At 38.1% G+C, this 27,559-nt stretch overlaps 1 protein-coding gene across 3 annotated transcripts in view; it reads right to left on the bottom strand.

The window, feature by feature from the left end:
- unc5cb (unc-5 netrin receptor Cb) overlaps positions 1-27,256 on the bottom strand; it is a 217,120-nt gene extending 189,864 nt beyond the window's left edge. For 2 of the 3 annotated variants that reach the window (XM_058789296.1, XM_058789297.1), the window contains exon 1: positions 26,747-27,256. In XM_058789296.1, the coding sequence (XP_058645279.1) occupies positions 26,747-26,867 (121 nt within the window). In that variant the 5' untranslated portion in view covers positions 26,868-27,256. The remainder of the gene's footprint in view (positions 1-26,746) is intronic. The other variant, XM_058789298.1, reaches the window with a different exon arrangement.
- Between the last annotated feature and the right edge of the window lie 303 nt (positions 27,257-27,559).

Genomic DNA, 27,559 nt, shown 5'->3' with positions numbered 1-27,559 from the left:
TGCGAGTCTTCCCACAATTATTTTATGACATAGTGAGTTTCACGAGACAACTGACAGACTCTAGACGCACCAACTCGTTCCCCCTTTTCTTCTTTGTCTCTCTTGGTTTGTTTCGGTGACGTTTCACCCACAAGAGTTTTTCAGAAAGAATCAAGAGGCTTAACATCAGCACACTGGGAAAGAGTCGCTGCTTTGTGCTGCTGTGTCAAGTGTCTTTCTCTGTTGTAATTTTTAAAGGGCAAAAGATAAGGAAAGTTCACTGGAACTGTCTCTCTCTTTCCCTCTCCCGCTCACGATCCTCTCTGAGTCCCTCTGGGCCCATTCAAACAAGCAGCGGTGGAAAGCGGCCTAAAAAAAAAAAAACACACGCGGTGGAAAAGGTTTTCAGCAAGTTAATTACAACAGGGTGAGGGCTGTGAAAGGCCGCATTGTTTGTGTCAGGGCCAGTCAGCATCAAAGGACTGATTCAGACGCGTTCGGCGCACCTCAAACCCCGCTGGGCTGGACGTCGTACCACGTTAAACGCCGGCCTTAAAGACGCCCTCGTGGCTGTTTGCTGTTTTTCTTCAAAGTGATGAAACAATATTTGGAGTAGCAGAATAAACACGATGAGAGGTAATGGGCCAGAGGGGAGGAACGACGTCATGCCGCTCGGTTCGGTCAACGGTGCTCTTGTTTGGTGTGTTTACAGAGTCCGCTGACCTTCAGGGAGGTTATCTTTGGGTGGACATTTAGCCTCCTTGCATCTATTGTGGCACAAACACAAGACACAAAAGGAATCGGATGATCAGGAAATGACATCAGGAGCATCCTAAGCTGGAGCTGGCAAACAGTCTGTCGTCTGTGGTTGCATATAGCATGCGAGCCTCCCCGGAGTGGACTGTGGGCAGCGCCATATGTAATGGAAACCAGACTAATGATACAAACAACAAAAACAAAGAGCAGGAAAAAGGCTGAATGTCATTAAAAGATGCATGCGTGTCTATGCTGGGAAAGGGACTGTTTATGCTCTCGTTTCGTTCTAAGGGCAGCAGTTGCGTCCGTGGAGCACCAGAAACTATGTGAAAACACAGTTGTTCTTGTTTTTCCTCTCAACGTGGCACATTTGCAGGCACGCCGTACCTCATACTGTGAAAAGCAATTTGTGCATGGAGGGGGTCGTACCTGAGGCCCAATTATGTTATCAGAGACAATAGCGGCCGCTGCGGAGAACTTGGAGCTCTTGGGCAAATTGCTCTACAGTGATTCCCTTTCCATTTTCTTGCCTATGATGACCCATTTCCTTTTAAAACAGGAAGTTAGGGTGGGACATAAGTAATAGCTAGTTCTTTTCAGGTAGAATTAGTGGAGGAGATGTTCTCTTTCTAGAGACAACAATCTATATACGCCACAAACAAGAAACAAACTCAAGTCATAGATATTTTGCCCCATTTTCCTGGAACAGAAAGCGTGCAAACTGCTAGTATTTTATTTTGATGGTCCCCTTGAGTATAAACCCCTTAAATATTAACCCCAACATGCATTCTACTGACTACCCCAGAAAAATACATTTATTTCATACTATTTATAGTTCAAATTTATTTGCATATTTACTGACATATCCCTCAAAACTTACCAATATAAAAATTACAATTAAACTTTATTTGGAGTACTACTCGTGTACATTGCACATTTCTTAATATTAAACCTAAAATGTGTTTTTAATGTCACTACTGATGAGGATTGTATGGTCTTTAAATGCAAGACATTTAAAATGTACCTGAAGTATACTTGCAATAGTTCCACTTTAGCACAATCAAATATACTTTAGTATATCTTTAGTTGGACTTCAGCACTACCTTCGCACAATTAAAGTGCATTAAGCACAAAATGAGTTGTTCCAATTTAGCAAACTTAAAGTATACCAGTGTAATATACTAAAAGTACAATTGCAAGATATTTTTATTAAGTACATAATATTTAAGTGTATTTGTAGCATACTTAGCACGAAATGAACGCATTTCAAATACATTTTAGTATATTTATTTTTCACTAGGGTACAAGTAACTTTGTAAGTACATGTCAACTTATTCTGCTTGGGGGTGCAAAGGGGTGGAAAACTTCTGAAAGCCTTCCAGAACTTTCGGAAACTTTGCAAGATTGTTTTGGAAACTTTTGGAAAGGTTCAGGAAATTTTCCACCGCTCTGCAACCCTAACTTTAGATACCATAATCTAACAGTCTACTAATACTCTACTAGTTGCAAAGTTACTTGGAGTCAGCAGAATGTTTAAAGTGGAGCATCAAAATAAAGTGTAACCTGTAAAGGCATATGTCAGCGTTTAGGAGTACGCTAGCATATAGATGTCAGCCTCAAAGCTACAGACCCAGATTATATTGTGTTTTTAAAGACGGTCTGTAAAATAAATTCTTGCAATATTACAAAACAACCCCCCTACACGCCTCAGTCGAAAAACATAAGAGCAGCGGGTCACGACTGAACAGATGTCTGGAATAAGATATGACAGCGGGCTACAAGAACAAAAAGCATTGCATGTTCTGCATCAAACGCGCTGCCCGGCGTGTTCTTTAGATGCCACAATCAAAGGACAAATGATTAAACTCGCCGTCGCCCCACTGTGAGCGGGCCCGGGGTGTATTTGGGGATGTAATTACAGGACTGGAGACTGGGTTAGATCACGCCGGAGGAGTTTTCGTCTCTGGCACTCACCTGCATCACATTAGAAGAGATGAGAGAGTGCAGGACAGGGAAATGAAACTGTTTACCCAAGAGTCACTCATCAGTAAATCAATGCTAGAGAGGGCAGCCCATGGGTTCGAACAGGATATCCTGACTGTACAGCTACAGGATCCTGCTGTGTGTGACCTGAGGTGGGTGTTTTTTAAGTAGGAAAAGTATACATACATGCTTTATCTTGTGATAATAGACCGCAGCCGTGACTGCCTACTGTTTCAGTGGCCTGGATTTAATAAGTATATTCATTTTCTCCATTTGCATTTTTTTTGGGGGGGGGGCAGCTTTATTGAGCAGTTTTCAGTTTTCCAAATGACAATGTACACTCTTAAAAATAAAGGTGCTTCACGATGCCATAGAAGAACGTTTTCTGTCTAAATGGTTCCATAAAGAACCTTTAACATCTGAAGAAGCTTTCTGTTTCACAAAAGGTTCTTTGTGGCGAATAAGGTTCTTCAGATTATAAAAAGGAAGAAAGAGATGGTTCTTCAAAGAACCTTTGACTGAATAGTTCTTTGTGGAACCAAAAATGGTTCTTCTATGGCATCGCTTGAAGAACCTTTTGAAGCACCTTTATTTTTAAGAGTGTATGCATAACACACAACAACCAGCATTTTGTTTAAACAACCAGAATACGATAATTATTCATGAGCATTTCTAAATATTAATCAATAATGCATTCTTGAATCAAACCAATAACCTACAATATAAATCAATTACTTCTGATTCAAAGAAAAAAATAGTTTGCAAGTAAATAAACAGTGAATAAATTAACTACTCATTTCCTAAAGTGGGTTTGAAAAGCTGATGAAAAGCTAAAAAAAAAAAAAAAAAAATATATATATATATATATATATATATATATATATATATATATTTATTTATTTTTATTTATTTTTTTATTATTAAATATAATAAATATAAAATATAATATAAATTTATAATAATAAATACAATATTAAATATAATAATAAATAATAAAAACAAAAATTAATAAATTAACAATTCAATAAAATAAATAAATACATTTCTTATTAAAAGGGTGAAATATTTTATTTGTTTATTTACACATTTTCTGACCATTAACCAACATCAGAGAACCATTAACATGCAAATGTGTTGTTCAATTATTGAAATACTGAATATATCCCTTTATCTCAAAGTGGTTTGGCTGAAAAAGTTTGGGAATCCCTGTCCTAAAATATAGTGAATTATCTAATGAAATCACTTTTGAAATGTACTTTCTGAACAAACTAGCACCACTGCTGTCTTTTATACATCTCATGCTAGCTAATATTAGGCAAACAGCGAGTTAAACTTTACGACAAGAAAGCTTGCAAGACTGCAACCACAACCCTGTATGAATCTTGTTCGCACTCCAACAGCAACTTCTCAGAGATAATTTTAAAGTTGAAATCACTTTGATGTAGGCCTTTTCGAGCCAAAGTGTCCAAGAATCTGGAGAGCTTTAACAAATTAAGCACTCTCATCTTACATAAATTAGCCAAAATATTTAATGAATAAACACACAGCGAGGGCAGCTGACACATAAAACATTTACAAGTCAACATCAAGTTTGAATTTAAATGAACGTACAGTATAAGATAAAGTTCTTCCAGCCTGCTCATGACGAGCCAGCTTTAACGCTGCCGTTAATGTGCTTAATTAGCCGTCCAAGTAACCCACTCCAAGATCCCGGGAAACGGAGGCGGCTCAGGAAGGGGCTTTGAATAGGATTACAGGAGACTAACATCACTCAGACACTCCGGCAAAAACAAACACGGCTTTGAAGGCGACGGCGGCCGAACAGGGTCCTGGACTCGGCCGGCACACCTGACAGAGAGGGACATGGACACCGACAGAATAAACAGCAGGATTAATGTCGTCCCGAGCAGATCTCTCCCACGGATGCTCCCCTTTTCTCCCACTGAGGGATTATCTATCAGAGCCCAGCTGAATCACCGCTCTAGACACCCTCGGCTGTCTCTGGTCGTTGGCACGGCTCTCAGTCACAGCGCTCACTGCTTCTCCAGGCCAGATCGGTTTATCATTAACCCGCCCCACCGGTGAGTAATGCGAAGTAGACAAGGACAATGACAAAACGACCTTCTGTCTGTGCGCAAGATGCCCGACCACCCCTACGCTGCATATCTGATGACCCCCCCATCCCTAACAAATCCGCCCCCGGGGAGCGTCCCAGACACGGATACCCCTGTCCATCGTAATTGATCACGGGACGTCAGCTGGCAGGTAGAGCTGTGAAGAAAGAGGCTGGGGAGATAATGATTTAAGTGACTTTGTAGAGGTCAGAGGTTCGAGACGGAGGTCACGGGGGACTCTTGTTTGCTTTACTTTGTCAGTGCCAAATCGCGGCGCTTTTGTTCTCTGTGTATCGACAAAGAAATTCTGCTGCAGCAGAACTGCGCTTTGGCCCATCATTATAAATCAGCCTGTTAAGAGTTATAAAATTTTAAAGAGCTGCTCTCTGGATTCACTCAGGGGTCTCCATTAAAGAGACTAGAACGGATGACGGCCAACACGGCAACAAAGCGAGCCACACGTCTCTTTCGGAATTACCTAGCAACTCAAAATACACTCCATTTACTTCCTTAATAAAGCTTCCTGCTATTGTGATTGATTCGTCAACGCGTGTTGTTCTAAAGAGAAAAATGTGTCTTCATAACCTTTTACTGAAATATAACAACTCAATCTACCTCTGAGACCAGGTCCTATTGGTCTGACATCACCAAATCCTCGTTTTAGGTCTTATAGAGAGGCTTTACACCATACAATCAATTCCTGATGGATAAAATCAACACTTGAATATCATATTTCACTCATAAGCACATCAAATCACATTACATGTGAATACCATTTCAAGGTGGCTAGACATAGCCTTAGAGTCCCTGTAAGTGTGTTTACATTACTTTTACTGTGATATTATAAATTACAACCAATATCATTTGAAAGCTTAATTAAAAATTCAAGAGATGAAAATATTGCAATCAACTTCATTTCCATAGTATAAACTAAGATAAAGATAAACTGCATAAAGCTAACAGCAAAACAATTGCAGTTTAAATGGTTTTCAAGGTGATTTTAACATTTTAATGGGTAGCTTTTCAAATGCAGCAGGGTTATTATAGTTAACTAAAAAAAACAAAAAACTTTTGAAATAAAATGTTAACTAAAATAATAAAATACATATTTTATTTTGACTAATTACCAAATAAACATTTTCATTTAGCAAATTGATGTACTAAAATGATTAAATAAATTAAAAAATTATATTTAATAATAATACTGAGAAAAACACAACAACAAAATGAAAACAGAATATAAAAATAAAAAGTATTCAAACTATTAATAAAAACTAAAACTAAAATAACACTGGTATGTGACCTGAAAGTCCCTGTGAGTGTATTATTCTTACTGTGATATAATCAGAAATTTATGACAAATACATTATTTGAAAGCTTTAAGATTCAAGAGATGAAAATATAAGTCTCATTTCCATAAGATTAAAATGCATGACACTAAGGACGAAACCCAGGGATTGTTACTGCAGTTTTTGTAGGCGTCCCTAAACTAGCAACCATCTTGGCAAGCTCTGAAAAACTGTAAGGCCAGTAACACGTAACCGGATCTTTGCCACGATGCTCACAGAGAATCTCTCATCTGTCGGTCGAATGCATAGTGAGCATCATGTAAAATGAGACGCAACGATCCAGTGATTATATCCCTCCATCCCCCCGCTCGACGCTGTACGTACACATTAACCCCATTAAACGCATTCCTCCGTCTACATGCCCAAAACCACCCAAAACACAGAGAAAACATGAAAAATCTCAGTGTGTGACAAATGCACGGCAGGCTGTAATTTTTTGTATGTTAACAAACTTGCTCAGAGTAAATGCTTGATACTTGTTTTGATGCATTGCTTTTGTAAGTCGCTTTGGATAAAAGCGTCTGCTACATGCATACTGTAAATAAACCATTGTAGACAGCCATTATCTTAGCACTGTAAAAAATGATTATTTGAAGCTGTAAATAAAGGTTACTGGATTGTGCTTTATGTTTGCAGTATTGTGATTGATTCAATACATGTAAGAGAAAAATGTGTCTTCATAATCTTTCAATGAAATATGACAACTTGCTCGACTTTGTGACCAGGTCCTAATTGTCTGACGTCACCAAATCGTCATGTTAGGACTTAAAAAGACAATTTACATCATACAATCATCTTCTGATGGATAAAATCATCATTTCACTCAGGAACACATCACATCACACTACAGGAATAAAATGGGCTGTGAACATTTCACATCAGCTTTAAAACTTTAACCTTCAAAATTCAAGAGCTGAAAATATTGCAATCAACTGTCCATAATATAAACCAAAATAAACAACATATTTAGGATTTTAAAGAGTAAATACAGGTATTTGACAGGGACATTAGCTAAATAAAATTAAAACCATGTTTGTTGTTGTTTTTTTTCAGTTAGTTGCCAATGAAACATCTCATTATTGTTTAGTGTAACTTTAAAATGTTATACTTTTTAAAAAAATGACAAAAGCACAACATAATTACTAAAACAATAACAAAATATGAAAAACACGAAAATAAAAACAAATTCAAACCATTAAAAAAGCTAGTTTCTCAGTGATACTAAAACAACATTGAATTGCCTTATTTTTACTGTGATATAAAAATTACTCTTTACAAGCAATACATTTGAAAGCTTCAAAGAATCAATTCCTGATGGATAAAAATCAACCATTTTGTTTCTTGTTGATCATCTTATTTCACTCAGAAACACATCTCACATGGGTTGCGAATGGCATTTCATGATGGTTAAATTATTTTTGTTTTTCTACTAAAATGTTACATTCATTTTAGTGTGTTACTTGCCGTTTCTTTTTTAGTTAGCCATTTCTGAGTGAAAATTGTCTCAAAGTCAAGTCCTAGAAAGGGTGTTGGAGAAAAACTTCAATCATTATCTTTGCAATGTAATTTTGGTGAAACTCGAAATGACACACGTCTGTTAAGCATACAAACTGCTTTACAGAGAGAGGCTGGAGAGATCTAATGACGTCAAACAGCTATTTTCAAAGTTGGAGGGGGGAAAAAAGCCCAGAAAGAAAGAGTCTTTCTCTAAGCAGCAGTGAGAAATGAGAGCAGGAGATTATAAGCCTGGTGTGGTTCTCCGGCATATTCTTGGCTGGAGAATGAAGACAGATAGCAGGCATGAAGGGCTGGAGAAGCCGGAGGGGAGGGAGGAAAGAGAACGACTGAGAAAAACAGGCCACGCTGTTGGGCGTGGAGCACAATAGGGATGAAATATGGTGGCGAGCAGAAAGATGCTGATTAGTGGAAGGCTTCCCGGAAAGATCTACCAACCCGAGAAGCGAACTCCCCCTCGCAAAGGCGCTTTCCGTGGCCGCCTGTGGCTTCGGGGGAGATTTTCATGCCCGCGCTCCATCCTTCCATCCGGATCGGCCCTTAATCTGGGTATCGGGAGCCTTCGGGGCCGCGGAGGCTGCGATTAACGACGGCAGGGAGATTGTATGTTCCTAATAGTTACAGCCTCCAAGTGGTGTAACGCAATTACAGGGGCTGCAGAAGAACAGCTAATGTGCATGCAACGAGCAGCCTGATATGGATCAGCTATTGAGTTGGCTGTTTTTAATTCACTTTCCAGCACAAAAACCGGGGCATTAGTTAGATTAGATGGGCCTCGGCCGGGAGGGGCAACTGAGGCCCGGCGGAGGGCAAGTGAATTTGTTTAGTGCCGCCTGTCAATTACCATCTGAAACCTTCTGCTGAACGGTTATTTATCTTCAGAGGTGAGGGGAAGGGAGAAAGGACTCGACAGGACAAAACAAGGCCCGAACACAATTAATAAAGAGACTGTCCATTGACGAGGGCTACTCACGACCATAGGCAAAGCCATTTGGGTTATGACCATCAAAATGATGTATGAGGACACATCCGAAGCTGCTGCTTTAATATATTCTGATCGGAGCAGAAAATTCTGGGCAACTGCAACCGTCCACTCTAATGCAAAACAGGACAATAAGCAGACTAGAAGTGCTTGAAAGGTAGCAAAAGTATACCTCAATTGTGGATAACAACAAGTTCTGCTTACGGAGAATAATAGTACTGTGCAATGTAGACAGATGTAGAAAAGAAAGACAATCAATGCAATCAAATCAAATATTTTTTTATATAAAATAAAAATTACAATATAAATATAAAATATTTAAGTACTTATGAAAATAATAGAACAGTATTAAAAGCAACAAAACAATAGCATAATTTTTCCATTTTTGTGCTAGGTAGTAGGGATAAACTGGCCAAAAATTCTGTGATTATACAGAAATATGTATACAATAATTATTATTATTACTGAAATAAAAATTATAAGATCTCTCTCTCTCTTTTGCCCCCTTCCTGTTTTTAAAATTTTTGGCATATTTGTCACACTTAAAAGATTCATATCATCAAACAAATTTTAATATTACACAAAGATAATGCAAGTAAATACAAAATGCAGTTTTGAAATGATGATTTCATTTATTAAGGGAAAAAAGCTGTCCAAACCTACCTGGCCCTACGTGAAAAATGAATCGCCCCCTCCTGTTAAATCATGAAAGAACTGTGATTAACCACATTATTTTAGAAAACGGAGTTAAATTTCACTAGCCAAACCCAGGCCTGATTACTGCCAGACCTGTTGAATCAAGAAATCACTTAAATAGAACCTGTCTGACAAAGTGAAGCATGCTTTAAGAGCAACACATCATGTCATGATCTAAAGAAATTCAAGAACAGCTTAGAAACAAAATAGTTTACATGCATCAGTCTGGAAAGGGTTATAAAGCCATTTCTAAGGCTTTGGGACTCCAGCGAACCACGGTCAGAGCCATTATCCACAAATGGAGAAAACTTGGAACAGTGGTGAACCTTCCCAGGAGTGGGCGGCCTACCAAAATTACTCCAAGAGCACAAAGACGACTCATCCAGGAGGTCATAAAAGAACCCAGAACAACATCTAAAGAACTGCAGGCCTCACTTGCCTCAATTAAGGTCAGTGTTCATGATTCAACAATAAGAAAGAGACTGGGCAAAAACAGCATCCATGGGAGAGTTCCAAGGCAAAAGTCATTGCTGACCAAAAAGAACACAAAGGCTCGTCTCACATTTGCCAAAAAATATCTTGATTATCCCCAAGACTTTTGGGCAAATATTCTGTGGACTGATACAACAAAAGTTTTTGGAAGGTGTGTGTCCCGTTACATCTGGCGCAAAACCAACACAGCATTTCATAAAAAGAACATCATACCAACAGTCAAACATGGTGGTGGTAGTGTGATGGTCTGAGGCTGCTTTGCAGCTTCAGAAGCTGGATGACTTGCCATAATTGATGGAACCATGAATTCAGTTTGTGACCTCAAGCACACTTGGGTTCTGCAGCAGGACAATGATTCCAAACACAGCAGCAAGTCCACCTCTGAATGTCTCAAGAAAAACAAAATTAAGGTTTTGGAGCGGCCAAGTCAAAGTCTGGACTTAAATCCGATTGAGATGCTGTGGCATGACCTTCATGCTCGAAAACCCTTCAATGTGGCTGAATTAAAACAATTCTGTAAAAAAGAGTGGGCCAAAATTCCTCCACATCAATGTGAAAGACTCATTGCCAGTTATCGCAAATGCTTGATTGCAGTTGTTGCTGCTAAGGGTGGCACAACCAGTTTTAGGGGCAATTACTTTTTCACGTAGTGCCAGGTTTTTCCCTTAATAAATGAAATAATTATTTCAAAACTGCATTTTGTATTTACTCGGGTTATCTTTGTGTAATATTAAAATTTGTTTGATGATTTGAATCATTCAAGTGTGACAAATATGCAAAATATTTAAAAAAAACAGCAAGGGGGCAAAAAGTTTCCGAAAACCAGTCAGTCATTTGCCTCACGCAGTGCAATACATCTCCTTCGCATAGAGTTGATCAGGTTGTTGATTGTGGCCTGTGGAATGTCGGTCTATGTATATGTAGGTATATGTTACATACATATGGGTAGTTGACAAATAAAACAAATAAAAATTGGACTGTGTCCTATGGTGACATAGCAAAAATGCAGAAATAAAAAAACTTAACATACAAATAACATGAGAAAAAAGTATCTTCATTCTTAGAGTTACAAATAGCATGAGAGAGGTTTACCTTCAATGTTAGAGGTTTTTTTTTTTTTTGGTGTAAAATAATGATAATGATTTTCCGTTACACCATAGGACACATTGCTACGTTAACTACCAATATAAAGTTATGCCTATTGAGACTGATAAAACTATAAGAAAGAAAGAAAAAGCCTATAAGTTCAGTAGGCAAATTCAGCAAATAAGCAAATACATGCAAGTAGCCAAGTATGCAAAAAAGAAACGGTAGTTTGACAATATAATTATGATGATGTCATCACTGTTGGTGAGAGTTGCAAATCAATGGGAAATGCAAGTCAGAGTTGTTAAAAAACAGCAGTTCAGCTGAAGTAATTGCAAAAAAAACCCAAATAAAAATAAGTAAGTGGAATTTCAATACAGTGCTCATAAGAGAGTCATAATGCAGCAGGGAAAATTAGAAACTGCAGCCCACAGAAATGCACAGATGAGTCGGGCGAGTTTTAGATTCTGCGACCAGCTGAGAGAATGAAAACGAACAAATGATCAAAAAGCACCGCGCCGTACAAAGAAACAATGCTGCCGAAATCTGCATATGGCCTACATTTCTTTGTTTTGAGCACACTTTAAAAAAAAAAACCTTCATGACTTTGTTCTCTCATAGAAACAATTATTTTATGAGCATGGAAAACCATTCAGATCCAAAGAGCACGGCAAATGGAAACGCTTGAAACGTTCACCTTCGGGGAGGCTGGGAAAGGCCATGCGAGACCCTAGTTAACAAATCATTATCTGCTTCATCTCTTCCATATCTGGTGAGAAACTCGAACCGGCGCTTTTCCCCCCTTCACAAAACGGCTCTTACAGCACATTCAGCTGGTTAAATAGAAAAGAAAATGGGGCTACTGTTTTCACCTACAACCCACACGCACACATAATCACAACAATATGGGGGAAAAATCCAGGCACGCCAGCTCAATGATATAAAGTTACTGTGGCTGCAGGGAAAATGCTTTTTATCATTCACAGATTACACAACACAAGGGACTTTTCTGTAACCCCGAGACCACCGGGACGCAGACAATGAGCGACTGTGACTGATCTGAAGTACACAAATCACAAACTATCCGTCACAGTCTCGCAGCACGTCAATGCGCATTTGGCTACTGCGCTTGGGAACCTGAAGAAAGACCAGAGGAAGGTAAAGAGACGGAGATGTGAGGGCAGACTAGACAGAGCCTCAGGAGCACTTGAGATGAAATGACGGCGCTCCTTCTCTGAGAAAGCCTGGTCTTTTATGCATCAGTCAAGCCTCTGGTTCTTGGTCTAACGGTGACCCTCTCTGCACTGTCGACTCCTTTCTGATAAAAACAGCTCTTGAATGTCACTCATTTCTATTTCGCTGGCTGTTTACACTCTTGAGAGTCTGAGCAGAGGTTGTAGAAACTCTATCCTGTGTTCTGTCAGGCATGACTGAAAACAAATGAGAGAAAACGCAAGCTAGAAAGTAAATATTCATGCCCATATTTCACGTGCCTACGTCGCTAAAATTCAACCAGTGTGGAAACAACTGCCAGAATGAGAAATCGGCTGAAACCAGACGCGGCCTGTCCCTGCTATTTCTTGCGTTCCTACTAAACGCTGCACAAAAGAGATCAGATTTCCACACAAAATCATTTGCACATGACAAGGAGGGGATGAAAAAGGAAACATGTATATGTGCATGGGGAAAATGCGAGCTTTTGTGCTATTGTTTTACAGACTTGGGGTTTTGATTTCCATAAACAAATAGCAAGAAAAAGAATCAAGCTAGAGAAGAGGAAAAATATAAATATAAATATAAATACATTAATATAAATATAAATATAAATACATTAATATATACATACATTTTAGGGGTAAGAAAGGTATAAATTTGTCCTTTAAAGGGTTTTATGTAAAAAATAATTAAATAAATAAATAAATAATAAATATATTAATTAAATAAATTATATAAACATATATTTTAGAGGTAAAAAATAAAACAAAAAATAAAAGGGTTGTATGCACACCCAAAAAAAAAAAAAATCATAAATAAATGATAAAATAATGATTACATTATTATACACACACACTTACATGCATCATACATACAAACACACACACACACACACACACACACACAAACCTTATTACCACAGAGTAGTAATATGCACTTTAAAAGGTGCTATTATCATCATTTTAGGGAAAAATAAGGTACAAAGATGTCACTTTAATGGCACTAACAAGCTTTTGTACCTTTAAAGGTTAGATTTTTGCAGTTTTTCTGTGAATGTGTTAAATAATATGTATTAAATAATATTTAATACTAAATTTTAACAAGGCAAAACAGCTTCACATTATGCAACACGTGCATGCAAAAAAATTTAAAAAAAGAAAAAAATCATTTTAAAAAGTCACAATTGAAACTGTTATAAAATAGAACAAAACTGTGAATGCACATCATAAATCTATATTAATGCACCAGTTGTGCAGCTGCAGATATGAGTCTCTGGTGAATCTCTGTTACACTGTGACTTGAGGTTTTAATTTCCATATCCAAATAGCAAGAAAAGCAGTCAAGAATGGCAGCAGTTAATATATCTGAGTTTAAGAAGAAACCGGAGAGTTTGCACTGTCCTGCACTCCCTCTTCCTCCTGTTTACTCCTCTTCCTTTCTGGCCCAAATCGTTGCTTTTGTTGGCGCTGAATTCAGCGCTGGAACGCGGCAGTACAATAAAACATTTCCCTCACAACAACAACGATAAAGCACAAAAATGTAACCAGTAAAGTGCAGAACTTTTGCAGTTTTATTGAAAGAACAACGGTGTGGAGATTTACTGACGTGTTTTCTCACAAACGTGAGAGGTAAAAGTGGGCGGCGGGTGAAATTTATGTGAACGGCTACTGAAGGAAAGCATTCAAGGGGCCGTAACTCTAATCTGACAACGGCAGTGGTGTACTGCACTTCACACTCGCGAACCACTGTTCCCTTTAAACAACTCGCTGGTCCAGCGCCAGCCAAAAACTGGCAGGGTCGCCCGGCGCCCCTCAGCCAGGAATCGATACATTCCCTGTGTCATGGGTGAATCCCTGCATTTGCATGAGAGTGTGTTAGAGAGCAGTTAATGCAAGGCAAATCAGCCAGCGCTCATTACGACACAGAGTTTATGACCCCTGACTGACAGAGAGAAGCCGCCAACTGCATCCTGCAGACAGACAGAGCTAAAAATGTCACCAGTTAATAATGAATGCACAGGCACATACACATTAACAAAGTATGGCAGCGACACTCGGGCGGGCGGCATGAGTAATGCTATATCATACTTTATCAGTATATGACTGCAGAGTTAATTACACAGGAATTTTGCAGAAAAAATGGCTCATTTATTAAATAATAATTGCATATTTCTACATATTTCCAGTGAATAAAATGTTTTTTAAATTTACTTTATTTAAAACCTTGATGGTCAAAAAACAATTATTTCTACATACATAAAATAAGGTAATAAAAAAAGTATTATATTATATTTTATTATATTATATTAATATTATATCATATTATATGCACACTGTCAGAAAAAAAGTACTTTTAAAGGTTTAAAGGTACAATTTATGCCCAATATTTCTGAGGATGTATTATATTATATTCAGTGTTTTATATTAAATTCAATATTAAACAATATAAAATAAAGCAAATACCACTTTACATCATATAGCACTTAAGTTTAAAAAATAAAATACACAAAACAGGAAAACAAATTATTATATTATTACATTACATTACATTACATTATATTATGCACCCACTGTCAGGGAAAAAATGTACAAAAATTATATATTATTATTATTAATTAATAATATTAATAATTCTTATTTTTATGATTATTATTATTATTATTATATACCCCCCCACCCCATATTATTACATTACAGTAGTCATACTCACTATGAACCTTTTAGGTAAAAATAAGGCACAAAGATGTCACTTTTTATGGTACTACCCTTGTGACAAGCTGTTGTACCTTTAAAAGGTACAATTTTTGCCCTTGTTCTGAGAATGCATTACATTAAATATTAAATATAATATTTATTTTATAAGGCAAAAACAGCTTCACATTATATATAATCATTTAAAAGTAAAATATTCTAATCAGCAAACAAAAAATGCATAAGATTTCACATAAAAAGTCACATTTGAGACCATTTCAAAATAGCACAAAACTGTGATTTAAATCTATATGAATGCACCAGTTGTGCAGCTGCAGATATGAGTCTCTGTCGAGTCTCTGTCACACTGTAAACACACCATCACCATCTCACCTCCACCCATCCCTAACTAACAGCTCCAGCACTACCTCAGAGGAAGGCTTTTGTACAAGAAGCCATAAATGGCTGCTTTGAGTCGGCCTGTTGTCAATAGCACAAAGTCACTTTTCTGGTCCCTGTGCAATGCTGACTCTCCACTTTATCTTGCCGCTCGCCACTTCCATTACGCTTCCTATCACTTTAGAAGAGGATATATTATTTATCTACTTCCCTGTCTATGTTTGGAGGTCTTCGTTGGGGCCGGTAAACTACTTCTTGTTGTTTGGGAATGTTCACATCGTACGAAGTGCCCACAGGAGACGGGATTTTCATTTCACCCTCATTCCAGTAGTTTTATTTTAATGGGCTTTTTAAATGCCCAGATTTAATCAGAGGATTCCAACCTGACGTTTTTCCGCTGCTTTTGCATTCTGGGTGTTTTTTACTACGTGGCAGCAAAGGACACAATTAAATGCAGTTTTGGGGCTCGTCGCTCAGCCCACCCGCTCCTCATCGAGGAGCCCTGTGATTAACGATGTTTAACACTCTCAGTGGACACCTTGCTTCTTGTCTTTGCACTTCATCTCAACGCGCTCCATTCTCGCACAGTCGTGGTATTGTTGTGATAAGCTTCTCCCCGTGGGTTCGACAGAGCCAGGTCATGCAGAAAGCCTTCATTAAGGAGACTTACTACTGTACAATTCTCAATCGGGCTCCCGCAAAATTAGCCCCAGCGAGGATGGCCCAGTTAAGCACTCGCGGCTCGCGGGACCCTGGGGAAACGGGCCTGGAGATGTGACTGAACATGAAAGTGCTGAGTTTGAGTTTACGGAGTGTGATATCACACGCAGATAAACTAATGGTCCGACCACAGAGCAACTGCTTAGACATGGAAAACAGAGACAAACACGTAGCAAGATTAAGAGAAGCACGAGAACGGTTTTTGCATCTGAGAAAACAGAACATGCGAGAACATGAATCAAGGCTAAAAGTAGTACAACTCAGATAAATTCCCATTACTTTGTTCTGCACTATGTATTCTAGACACTTCCGAACGGATCACACAATATGCGGCTCTAATTTAGCACCTCATTTAACCGGCCAAAAAAACAACATTAGACATTGACATTGTGACACGCACTCACTGAAGCTTTCCCGTAATGTCCCGAACAGTTAAAACTCTGCTTGGCAGTTTTGTAGATAACTAAAAAGAAGAAATATGGAGGGAATTATCCAGAAGATTGATTCTGGAGAGATGAATGCCTGCTATTCATGCATCTTTATCTGACAGGGCTTGTGCTCTCCGGGCCTTGGGTTTAGTTATTCTCTCTGACAAAACATGTTTGGGCCGGGCTGAGGATGTGTCAAGAGGCAAGCACTTCATCACTGTCTGACGGGGAACTGATAGGCTACGCGATCCAGACGCGAGGATCAGTCTAAAAGCCCTAAATGGAGAATGATAAGCTGCTGAATTCCTCCTGTATGGGGTTTGTCTGACACCAGGCTCATCTGCTCATTCACTGACATTTACTTTCTTAACCTACGTTCCAATTGTAAACTAAAGCGTTTTTGTTAGTCGAAATTAAGCTGAAATAAAATATAAATGTTAGACTTAAAGCAGAAAACTAGAAGTGTTGCTTTAACAACCGACTGAAATAATTTAGTTGATGAATGAATGAATGAAAATATTAAACTAATAGCTAGCCTAATGCAAAATATCAATTAAAGAGACAAATAATGCTTGAAAAAAAAAGTTTTGTAGGATTTATATTTAAACAATTTTCACTCAGAAATTGCTAGTACATTTCACAAAAACTAATACACATTTAACTGTAGGGCTGGGCAAAAAAATCAATTTTTCGATTAATCGTTTTTTTTTAATGATGTCGATTCGATATCGATTCTCAAAAGCCACGAAGCACACATTTAAAACAAGATCTGATTAATGTGATTCTTATCATTAGTCTTCTCCACTAGATGTCACCCTTATTTACCGATGCGCGATGTTACAACAGAAAGCCTGTCATTCATTCAGTGCTTATGGCGGAGATACTGTTGATGAGAACCAAGAAGAAAGCCATGCGTGTGATTCGTAATGCTCAGGTGAAATGAAGCATTTGATATCACGCATAAGGCGCCACGATTTCCGCAATGAATGAATGAATGGCGGATGGCGCGACGCACTCTTTTGTTTACTACACACATACTAAAGCGCAGACGATGCTCGCGGTGTTTTCATCTTCTGCCGTCTATATGATGATATTAACACACTGCTGCTCTGAGAGTCATTTCATTAGCATTTTACAGTTTAATTTGAGAAAACTACCGTCATATCACATGATACACAGCAGCTGCAAGTTCCTCACGGCAACCTGTCAAAATAAAAGTTTAGTTTAACGTTAAGAGCAGTCTTAAGACTCAATGCTAATACTACTAATAAACATTAATAAATCTTTATTTTTAAAGGAATAATCCCATTTGTTTTCTTTTTAATTTTAACAGTAAACCTCTGTTGTGCAGCACTTTGTGTGCCAAAAAATGAAAGGGTTTAATTTTCATTTGATTAGGATAAATTAAATTATTTTTTTTTATGCCTTCATCTGATTACCAGAAAAATTAAGAACATTTTATAGGGCCCTATTATTGTTTAAGAAAGGACCCTATACAAAAAAAGAATAGGTTTAAAATACAGGACTGTGGTTCTTAATTTCTTTTTATTAATTCACTATTTGTAAACTGATGTTTACTGTTCATTTTGTTAGAAATATCAATAGCTTTTGTATTAAAACTATATTCACTGAATGTAATAAAAAAATCGAGAATCGAAATCGAATCGAATCGGGACATCTGAATCGATACCCAGCCCTATTTAACTGAACAAGAAGTTTAAAAGTAGAAAGACTGAAATAGTATTTTCTTGCAAAACGTACTCCAATCATTTTATTTACAACTTTAGAAAATATTTCAGCTTAACGTAATGATGAAACACGTGAGGTTTGCAACTCCTTGCATTGGTTAAATGTAAAACCAAGTTCATTAGATGAACAAAAGTTAAGTTTTCACTTGTTATTTGAGTTGAGTTAACTTAACAAATTGACTTATTTTTTAAGTTAGGTCAACTTTTTTTTTTACGTTGCAGAAATAAACTGGTTGTGAATGACATTTCATGTTGACTTTAACTAAGAGCTTCTCTACTGCCCATGAAGCACCTGTCCATGATCATAAAAACAACTGCAGGTCTGTGCATTAAACTTCAAGTAAGATCAAGCTTAAACGGAGAGCCTGGCCCGAGGCGGCGTTTCTCTAATGACCCATCACGAACCAGACCCTTCAGCCCCCTTTTGTGCTCCCACTTTATAGCCAAGTCAACAGTAGGATTTACATTGACCTCTTATCATCTCTCTGGCTGCATGGGGCCTTTAATGGAAAGCAGAATCCAGTGAAAACCTCAAAGTACCAAGTAAATGTATGTTCTTATTTAAGCCCCATAAAAACAGGAAAGCACAAACATTTATCTGTGCTATGCTTTCATCTGCTGTCTGCCGAGCTAAAGAATAACAGAGCCAGGAGGCTGATAAAGTGAAGATAGGAAATGGAAACGCGTGGGTCTCATGTTCCCATGATTCCAGCAGGGCGGTGATTGCTTGTCCCGGCCTCCCTCTACGGTGAACAGCGGTGCACGGCCCTTTCATTACACCAGACGCATGCATCAGTATGCACAACAAAAACCCATCCCATGATGCTCAATTTGGCCGGCGGTCAAGCGTTATGCATTAGCTAAGATACTAATAATTTGGCAAATGCAATTTTAGTGGCTTTGTGGCTATTTGCAGAACTTGGATTGCATGCATTTCTCAGTCTTTGACTGACGTGCAGATTCACACAGTATAACACGCTGTCGGCTCTATAGTCAGGAAGCATATGGCTGGGCGTTTAAGGGTTAGTAATATGATTTTTCTGCCGTACTAAGTGACGATAAGAGTGCTTGCTAGTAAACTCAGTCGTGCACGTTGTGACAGTATCCCAGCAGGCTTCTTGTTTGATTGGACACCACTTTGTGCCTACAGGGAGAGCCATCACACGACAGTGGAGCTAAAAGCAAAGCACTGACGGTGTTTCTGGTGGGACCGTGTGCTTTTTATAGCCGCGCATGCAATAAGCGAAAAACTGTGTTCTGCTATTAAGCCACAATGACAAGAAAAACATGCAAGAACAACCGTCCAAGATGAAATGCTTTTACTGCAGGACTGTTGCTCTGTTGTTGGAAGACAAACGATGCAAGAGCTTCATTTAAGAAGGTCAGAGGTGAAGAGTGTATTTTCTGCACCACTAGATGCAGCAAACAAAATGACTCAAAGAATTTAAAAATGCATTAAAATGATCTGGCTTATTTTATGCATCACTACTACTATAGAAACCTCCAACACAAATACATTAAACTTCTATGGAAGCTTGTTCCTGCCACAGAATAATAAATAAAAATGGTAATTGCAACTTTCTCTCAAAATTCTCACTTTTTCCTTGTAATTCTGGGAATGTCAGAATTGCAAGATGTAAACTTTTGAGATATAAACTTACATTTTCAAGAAAAAAGGTCAGAATTACCTTTTTGTATTGGTTGTGGAAACAAAAAAACAATTCTCAGAATTCAAAAAGACAAAATTGCGAGATATAAACTCAGAATTACAAGAAAAATTCTGAATTCTAAGTTTATATCTCACAATTCTGAGTTTATACCTGATGTAAACTCAGAATTCCAAGAAAAAAAGAATTACGGGAAAAATAAATTGTGGGACAAACTCAGAATTGCTAGAAGAAAGATAAGATAAAATGTGACAATTGTCTTTTTTATTTCAGTCCGTAATCAACAAGTTTCCATAATCTTCAGTGTGCAACTACACTATAAAAAAATTCTTTTTTGAAGTTAATAGTAAATAACGCAGATTATTGGAGTATGCAACACAAGAAAACACCATTTCAGTCTTCCCACTCAAAATTGGACTTGTGTGACTAGGTATTATTTGTGAAATTTATTAGCAGTTTTAAAGCCCTTTTTTCTGTCTACTTTTTTCCAGTTCGGTTTGATGCTGCAGAAAAATGACACCCTTCACCTCTGACCTTCTTAAATGAACTAAAATGTTACTTCTGAGCGTTTTACACGGCCTCAGATTGGCGCCGTTCACCAGCAGGGCCAGTATGCGGTCAAGCACATTTATGGCCGGGCGTCGTCCGCTCCCAAAAACCGTACTCTATCCTTCAAACTGTAAAAAGGGGTGTCATTCTCCTCTCCATAACTGCCCTGAGTGGAAGCCCCTTGACTGGTAATAACTCTCATCTCTCTCTCCATTTCCTGATCACAATTACCCTCTCCATGAGGAGCAGGGGCTGTAAATTACATTTCTCTGATCCTCAGCTATAATTGGACACTGAGGATTCTCCAAGCAGCAGCCTTTCTGTAAGTGGAAAACAAAGAGCCTTTGAGCGTTTGGGTTTGGATTTCACACACGACTCATTACATTAAAAGGAGAAGCATAACATCACTCCATACTCAATAGCACACATGACCACGTCAGTGAACGAGTGCATGGTATGAATTCACTCTTCATTTCTATAACACTTTATATGATACAGAGCAGCTTCACAGAAATAAACAGAAAATTACAGAATCAGTGATGCAAATGATGCAAAAAAGACAATGGCATTATTCAGCTTTGAGTTGATTCAGTTTAATAAGTGTAAATTATGAAATTACTTCATTTCAGCTACAAGCAGTTCTACAGAAGACAATAGTGTCAATACTCAGCTCAAGTAAGATTAATGTTGATTTAATACAGTTTAATAGCAGTGTCAATGTAGAAAAATTCATTTATTAAACAAATTTACTTTACAGAAGACAATAGTGTTATTATTCAGATCAATTCAGTTCATTGTTGATTCATCCAGTTTATCAATTATAGTGCTGTCAAACGATTAATCGTGATTAATCGCATCCACAATAAAAGTTTGTTTACATAATATGTGTTGTACTGTGTAAATTTATAATGTATATATATAAATACACACACATGCATGTGTTTCAGAAAAATATGTTAAATATATTTATATAATATAAATTATATGAATATAAATATATACATGTAAATACATGAAAGTATTTTCTAAATATATACTGTATCTGTGTATTTACATATATACATAATAAATATACGGAGTACACACATATATATTATGTAAACAAAAACTTATTTTGGATGCAATTAATTGCGTTTAATCATTTGATAGTACTATTCAATTATGAAACAAATTTGCTCTACAGGAGGCAACAGTGCCATTATTCAGATCAATTCAGTTCCAAGTTCATTCAGACCAGTTCAATAACTCTGTTAGTGTTGCAAAATTTAACAATTATGAAATGAATTCAATTCAACATTAAAGCAACCCTACAAAAGACAATAGTGTCATTTTCAGCTCAATCCAGTTAACAGTGTCCAATAACATCCAATAATAGTGTTGATGTTGCAAAGTTTATCAATTATGAAATTAATTCCATTCAGTCATTATTCAACTCAGCTCAACTCAAAGTTGATTCAATCCAGTTTACTGTTAAATGTTACAAAATTCAACACTTATGAAATTTATTTGACTCAACTTTTAACAGTGAGTTTAATAACAGTGTCAATGTTTAAAAAATCATCAATTATGAAACAAATCTGCTCTACGGAAGACAACATTATCATTATGCAGCTCAATTCAGTTCAATGTTTATTCAATACAGTAAAACAACGGTGTTGAGATTGCAGTTTATCAATTTTGAAATAAATTTGATTCGGTCATTATTCAACTCAAAGTTGATTCAATCCAGCTCAATTAAATGTTGCAAAATTCAACACTTATGAAATGAATTTGACTCCACATTAAAGCAGCTCTACAGAAGAAACAATGTTGCCATTATTTAGCTCAATGCAGTTTTGTTCTCATCAATACAGTCAAATTGATAATATTGCTGAATATTCATTGTCTCCAACTAAGCAAACCAAAGGCAACAGTGCATGGCAAAGAACCCAAAATCCATCAGGTGACAAAAACTGGCCTAAATGAACAAAACACAGTTCAGGCTGTGTCACAAGTCAGACTTATGCACTGATATTATTCATAGATTTTGCATCCAGCTCCTTCTGTGTGAAGTGTTCATGTCACGATGGAAAAGGAGATCTGCTGACAGACAGGCCGGTCACTTCAGCGGCGGCATGCTTGTGAAGTAGCCGCACTTGTGCCAGGCTTCACTAATGGACTGCTAATAGAACCCAAAGCTGCACTTTGATGCTTCCCCTGTAGTTTACAGGGTGACAGTGTGTGATTAATTGCACTCACTCCACTCCCCGTTCGCTTTTTCTCTTTTTTGCTACGAATAGAAGCTGTCATTGCCATGACTTTGCTCGCTCACCTACCTGCACAGCTGGATACGGCGCGATTCGCAATAGACAATGCCGAGCGCATACTGTAATACATCTTTTCCACAGCCGGCGCGCTACGTGACGTCAGGAGAGGAGAGCTGCAACCTCAGCACGCCTTTCACAGCAATTATCACGAAAAAATATCCTCAGCACGGGGGAAGGCCAACAAACAGCGTGTAATGCTGACGCCCACAAGGCGACCAAGAAGGAGTTTCTGATGACACACCGTTTGGCTCGACCTTTACCTTCACCAGCACGTGACTGCATTAAGTCTCATTTTCTCCTTCAAACTTAAAAAACGGCCTTACATCATGAGAGAGTTACGATACACGGTGGCGCTAGGTCATAGTATAGTAGCCGTTCGGTGCACAATGAAGCCTTTGTGTTTCCAAACGTACTTGGAGAACGACCGCGATGGCTGTAACCTTAGTAGAGCCCTTGAGACCCGACCGCTAGGCAATGAGGGAAGCGCTTAGAGTAATGATGATCGCAATAACATTCTCATTTTTACGCCTACCGGAGCTGCACGTGTGTCTCTTTTTGAGTTTGCTAAATATTTTCTTAAAAATAAAAGCACCCCCCATCCATAAACAAAGCTCAGAGGACGCATAACATGCAGAGCGAGAGGACAGACGTGGAAAAAGTGAACTCACGCTTTGACGCACTCAGCAGGCAGTGGGTTTGCTTCGCTGTTTTTTTAAACAGTAATTACACATATAAGACAGCAAACAAGGCGCCTTTGTTTCCCCAAAAAAAGCATTGCATATAGAACCGACGGCATACAGAAAGCAGAAAAAGCGTGCAGCCTACATGAAACAAAAACGTACAAGAATGGATTATGCACATTTGGGATCTTTGCCTTTCATCAGCAAAGGATCTGCATATTCAAACAGACAGCCGGTCTACTTCAGCCCCCAAATCCACACGGCCTTCTGCCGTTAAAGCGGATGACAAGATCGTCTCCTGTCTAAGTATTGTCAAGGGTTGCACAGTGCTGTTTTTATCCCCCTCGCTCCCTCTTGACTTTCCCGGTCGCCTCTTATTCATATTCAGGCGACGGGAGACACTTGTGGTGGAGATGTCAGTGATTTTACTGTACTTGATAAAGGCACTCCTTCCCTCTCTATTGCTCTCTCCTCCGTTTCTAGGGCCAAGAGAACACTGGGACGAGTGGGAATTCACACACTTAATTAAAACAAGTGTATCGACAGTGAAAAATAGGGGGATCAGGAGAAGAAAGGAGCGTGAGGGAATTTTTTTCCATGCAGAGTAGCCGTATCCGCTTAAATAACCGGGCAGTTCTTCAAGCACGAAAAGATACCCATGTGAACCGGAAACGTGTAGCTCATTAGTATCCAAAAAACCTATGGGCCATTAATTAGTCGCAAACAATGTTCTCCCTAAATATCGACTTCTTAATGGACAAGAAGAGACTTGGTTCGTGTTCCCATTACAGTCAATGGCATTGGCCTCTGAGGGCTTCTGGAATCGGCCTTATGTCATCCTGCGATGCCCTTCAGACACTGGAGCGGGATAGTTTTTCCTCAACCTTTCCTTGTTTCTCATTAACTATGCACAATTGTCGAGGGAGGTTTTGCTAGACTGGATTGGGTTTCTAACAATCCGATTCCTGGCGTTTTTGGAGCCTGAAGCATGCAACACTTACAAACCTCACTTAAAAGCTTTTAAATAAGAAAGTATTATAGTGTATATAATCTAGAAACATCACATACAAACATCACTTTATATGTAATTATATGTATTTGGCAGAAGCAACTCACATTGCATTCAAGCTTTCCTTTTTATTCAATGCATGCATTGCCACTGATCAATTGTTTGAGCTACAGTAATCACTTTTTTTTTTTTTAAATAGTAGTACATAATCTAGAATTGTACAAACATCACTTTACATTTAAGCATTTGACAGATGCCTTTATCTAAAGTGACGTGCACTGCATTCAAGCTTTAGCATTCCCTGGGAATCGAACCCACAACCTTGCCATTGCTCTTCTGTTTGAACTAATGGTTTAAAAAGTAGCTATTAAATAATAAAGTAACATAGCACTTATTCTAGAACAGTACAAACATGACTTTACATTTATGCATTTGGTAGATGCTTTTATCCAAAGCGACTTATACATTGCATTTATGCTTAACTTTTTTTCAATGCATGCATCTCCTGGGAATCAAACCCATGACCTTGCCGCTGAGCTACAGAAATAATTTTTAAAAGTAGCTTTTAAATAATACAGCAATGTAGTACATAATCTAGAATAGTACTGTAACATGTTCAACACCTTTTGTCAGTGATCTCAAAAAAAAAATGAGATCAGCAGAATCCAGTACACTGCAACTAAATGCAAACCACTGAGGGAGGGTTGAAGTCAATGTCAAACGTGGCTCGGAGGGGATTCACAAAACTGCCTTGTGATAGGGAGGAGGTCTTTGTGTCATCTCTCTGTGTCAAGAACATGGCTGCCGGTTTACTTACACAACAATTATTCAGCAAAATCCTTTTAATGGAGTCCCACACTCGGTTCAGTGAACGGACACGTTCAAGAAGGCAAACAGCATCAGCTCTGGCGTATCTGAGATATGCCACAAACACAAACTTGAAAGCATCTTCAGCGTAGAGAAAGCACTTTTAACTCACAACGTTGTGCCCAGAGGAAAATTCATTTAATTAGTTAGTTCATTATAATGCTATCAAAGCACGCAGCAGAAGTACTCAATAGCAAAATAATCAAAATATTTATTTTACTCCTAATAGAAACAGGGAATTTGGGTAAATTATCAATTCAAACTCTTAATAAATATAAAATGCCAGCAGCACATTCGCTTCTCACAGAATGAGGCCATGAGTGATTTTTTTAATTTTTTGTGGTTTCAAGTAATGCATTTGTCCTGTTTCTCTGATTTCCTCAAAATATTCCCAAAGGAAATTTGGCACTTTGTAATTAGGATAATAAAATGATCTATAAGTTGATGGTTTAATTATGCATTATTTTCAGTATAATATATATATGTATAATATATATATATATATATATATATATTATATATTATATATTATACACACACACACACACATACATATATATACATACATACATGTACACACACACACACACATACATACATATATATAATAAAAAATTAAATAATAACGCGCTAACTCCTTTCTATACTAAACAACACGCGCAAACAAGATTACAGCAAAAGAGATGGGATTGAAAAACAACTCGGAATCAAATACTCTTATCCTTTAAAGCCAGAAAACTCTCCTGTAACAAAATTTCAGCATTCATAACGAGACTACAGATATTAAAAAGCACGATACGCTTTCAGAAAGGTACAGATCCGTCTGCGCATAAAAGGACAAACGCAAAAACATCGTTCTGTTCATTTGTAACGTGCAGAAACACCAACGCGCTGCTGCTTTATCATGACAGACACACAGCAGCACAACAAGACAAAGTTTTCTCATGAAATGACCTCACTATGAGCTCATGCCTAAAATTAAGACTAAATGACAATAATCCACATAGGCTATGCGATTTTTCAATGTAAAGAGATTTAACCAACTGTGACAACACTGGCAGAAATATAAACTACACTCAACGATAATAAACAAAACTACTGCAACAAAAATAATATTAACAGTAAATGCCATTGTTAGTTTAAATATATAAACAAATCAGATCTGGTAGGAATTAGCCTAATTACCTATAATTACATGTTCGACCACACAAAACACAGAATTTACAAACAAAAAGCACAAACTTAAAAATCTGACAAATCAATTCACGCCTGAAATATCAAATCTGACTAGCAATCTAAGCAAATGAAGGGTTTAAGTAATTCCCATGAAGACTTATTAGCATTATTTACTGAAATCAAACGGTATGCCGTACAAATATCCGCATAAAGCTGAATAGGTTTGACAACTTTTCATAAGCAGATCTTGAACCATAATTTAACGAAACTTTCGCTCATTCAGCAAACTTCAGTCAGCGATACTGATCGATATTCACCTGATATTGAAAGGTTTTCTTACCTTGAGCCTCACCGGTGTTGACGAGCGATAAAATAGTAAAAACGAACACAGTGATCATCTGCGCTAAGAATCCCGATCCGCCTCGTTCTCTTTTCGCAGTCTTTTTACTTCTTCCCATCATACAAACAGTCAAAACCAGGCAAAAATCCGCCGATCAGGTGAAATAATAATCAGAGGCACCTCTGGAGATGTTGTTTCTAATAAAACCAGCGGAATCGCAGACTGTGGCGGAGAGATTATTATTCGCGGAATGAAATGTTGATGGAATCCGTTGGTTTTTACCTCAGCGCACTCTTCTGACAGACAGCGGCCACCAACGCCCGTCAAACACAAGTGTTTGGGATTAATATCCTCAGTTCCTCCTCTTCTGAGCAGTTTTTCTCTCAAGGCTTCTCAAAACGCCGCGGATCGGCTGTAAACAGGTAAATCAGCGCTCCTGAGGTGAGTTGATGTCTGTCAGTGAAGTTCCCTCAGCGCGCGCTCCCCGCCTTCTGATGGAGAGCTGGAGGAGCGCGAGATCCCCGCGCGAGCCGCCGGCGCTCCAGCCAATCCGCTTGCGCTCCGACTTCAGTGCGAAGAAACCCAGGTGCGGAGCGCGGAGCGGATCAACACCTGATCAGGTGGATCATGTTATCAAATGAGCTTTAATGAGATGACGAGGAGCTGTTCTTAAGATATTCTACTGTTATTCTGCTTCTTTTGTGATCCTTTTCTGCCCATAATCTCTCAGCACCACACTTTAAAATGCTGTAGAATGAGGGTTATTTATTTATTTATTTATCAAAAATGTCAAAAACAGGGCCTTTGTAGGAC

The sequence above is a fragment of the Onychostoma macrolepis genome, chromosome 10 (assembly GCF_012432095.1).
Source record: "Onychostoma macrolepis isolate SWU-2019 chromosome 10, ASM1243209v1, whole genome shotgun sequence".
In the NCBI taxonomy this organism is placed as follows: domain Eukaryota; kingdom Metazoa; phylum Chordata; class Actinopteri; order Cypriniformes; family Cyprinidae; genus Onychostoma; species Onychostoma macrolepis.
The sequence above is the reverse complement of the archived record's forward strand: the minus strand, read 5'-3'. Positions and strand labels throughout refer to the sequence as shown.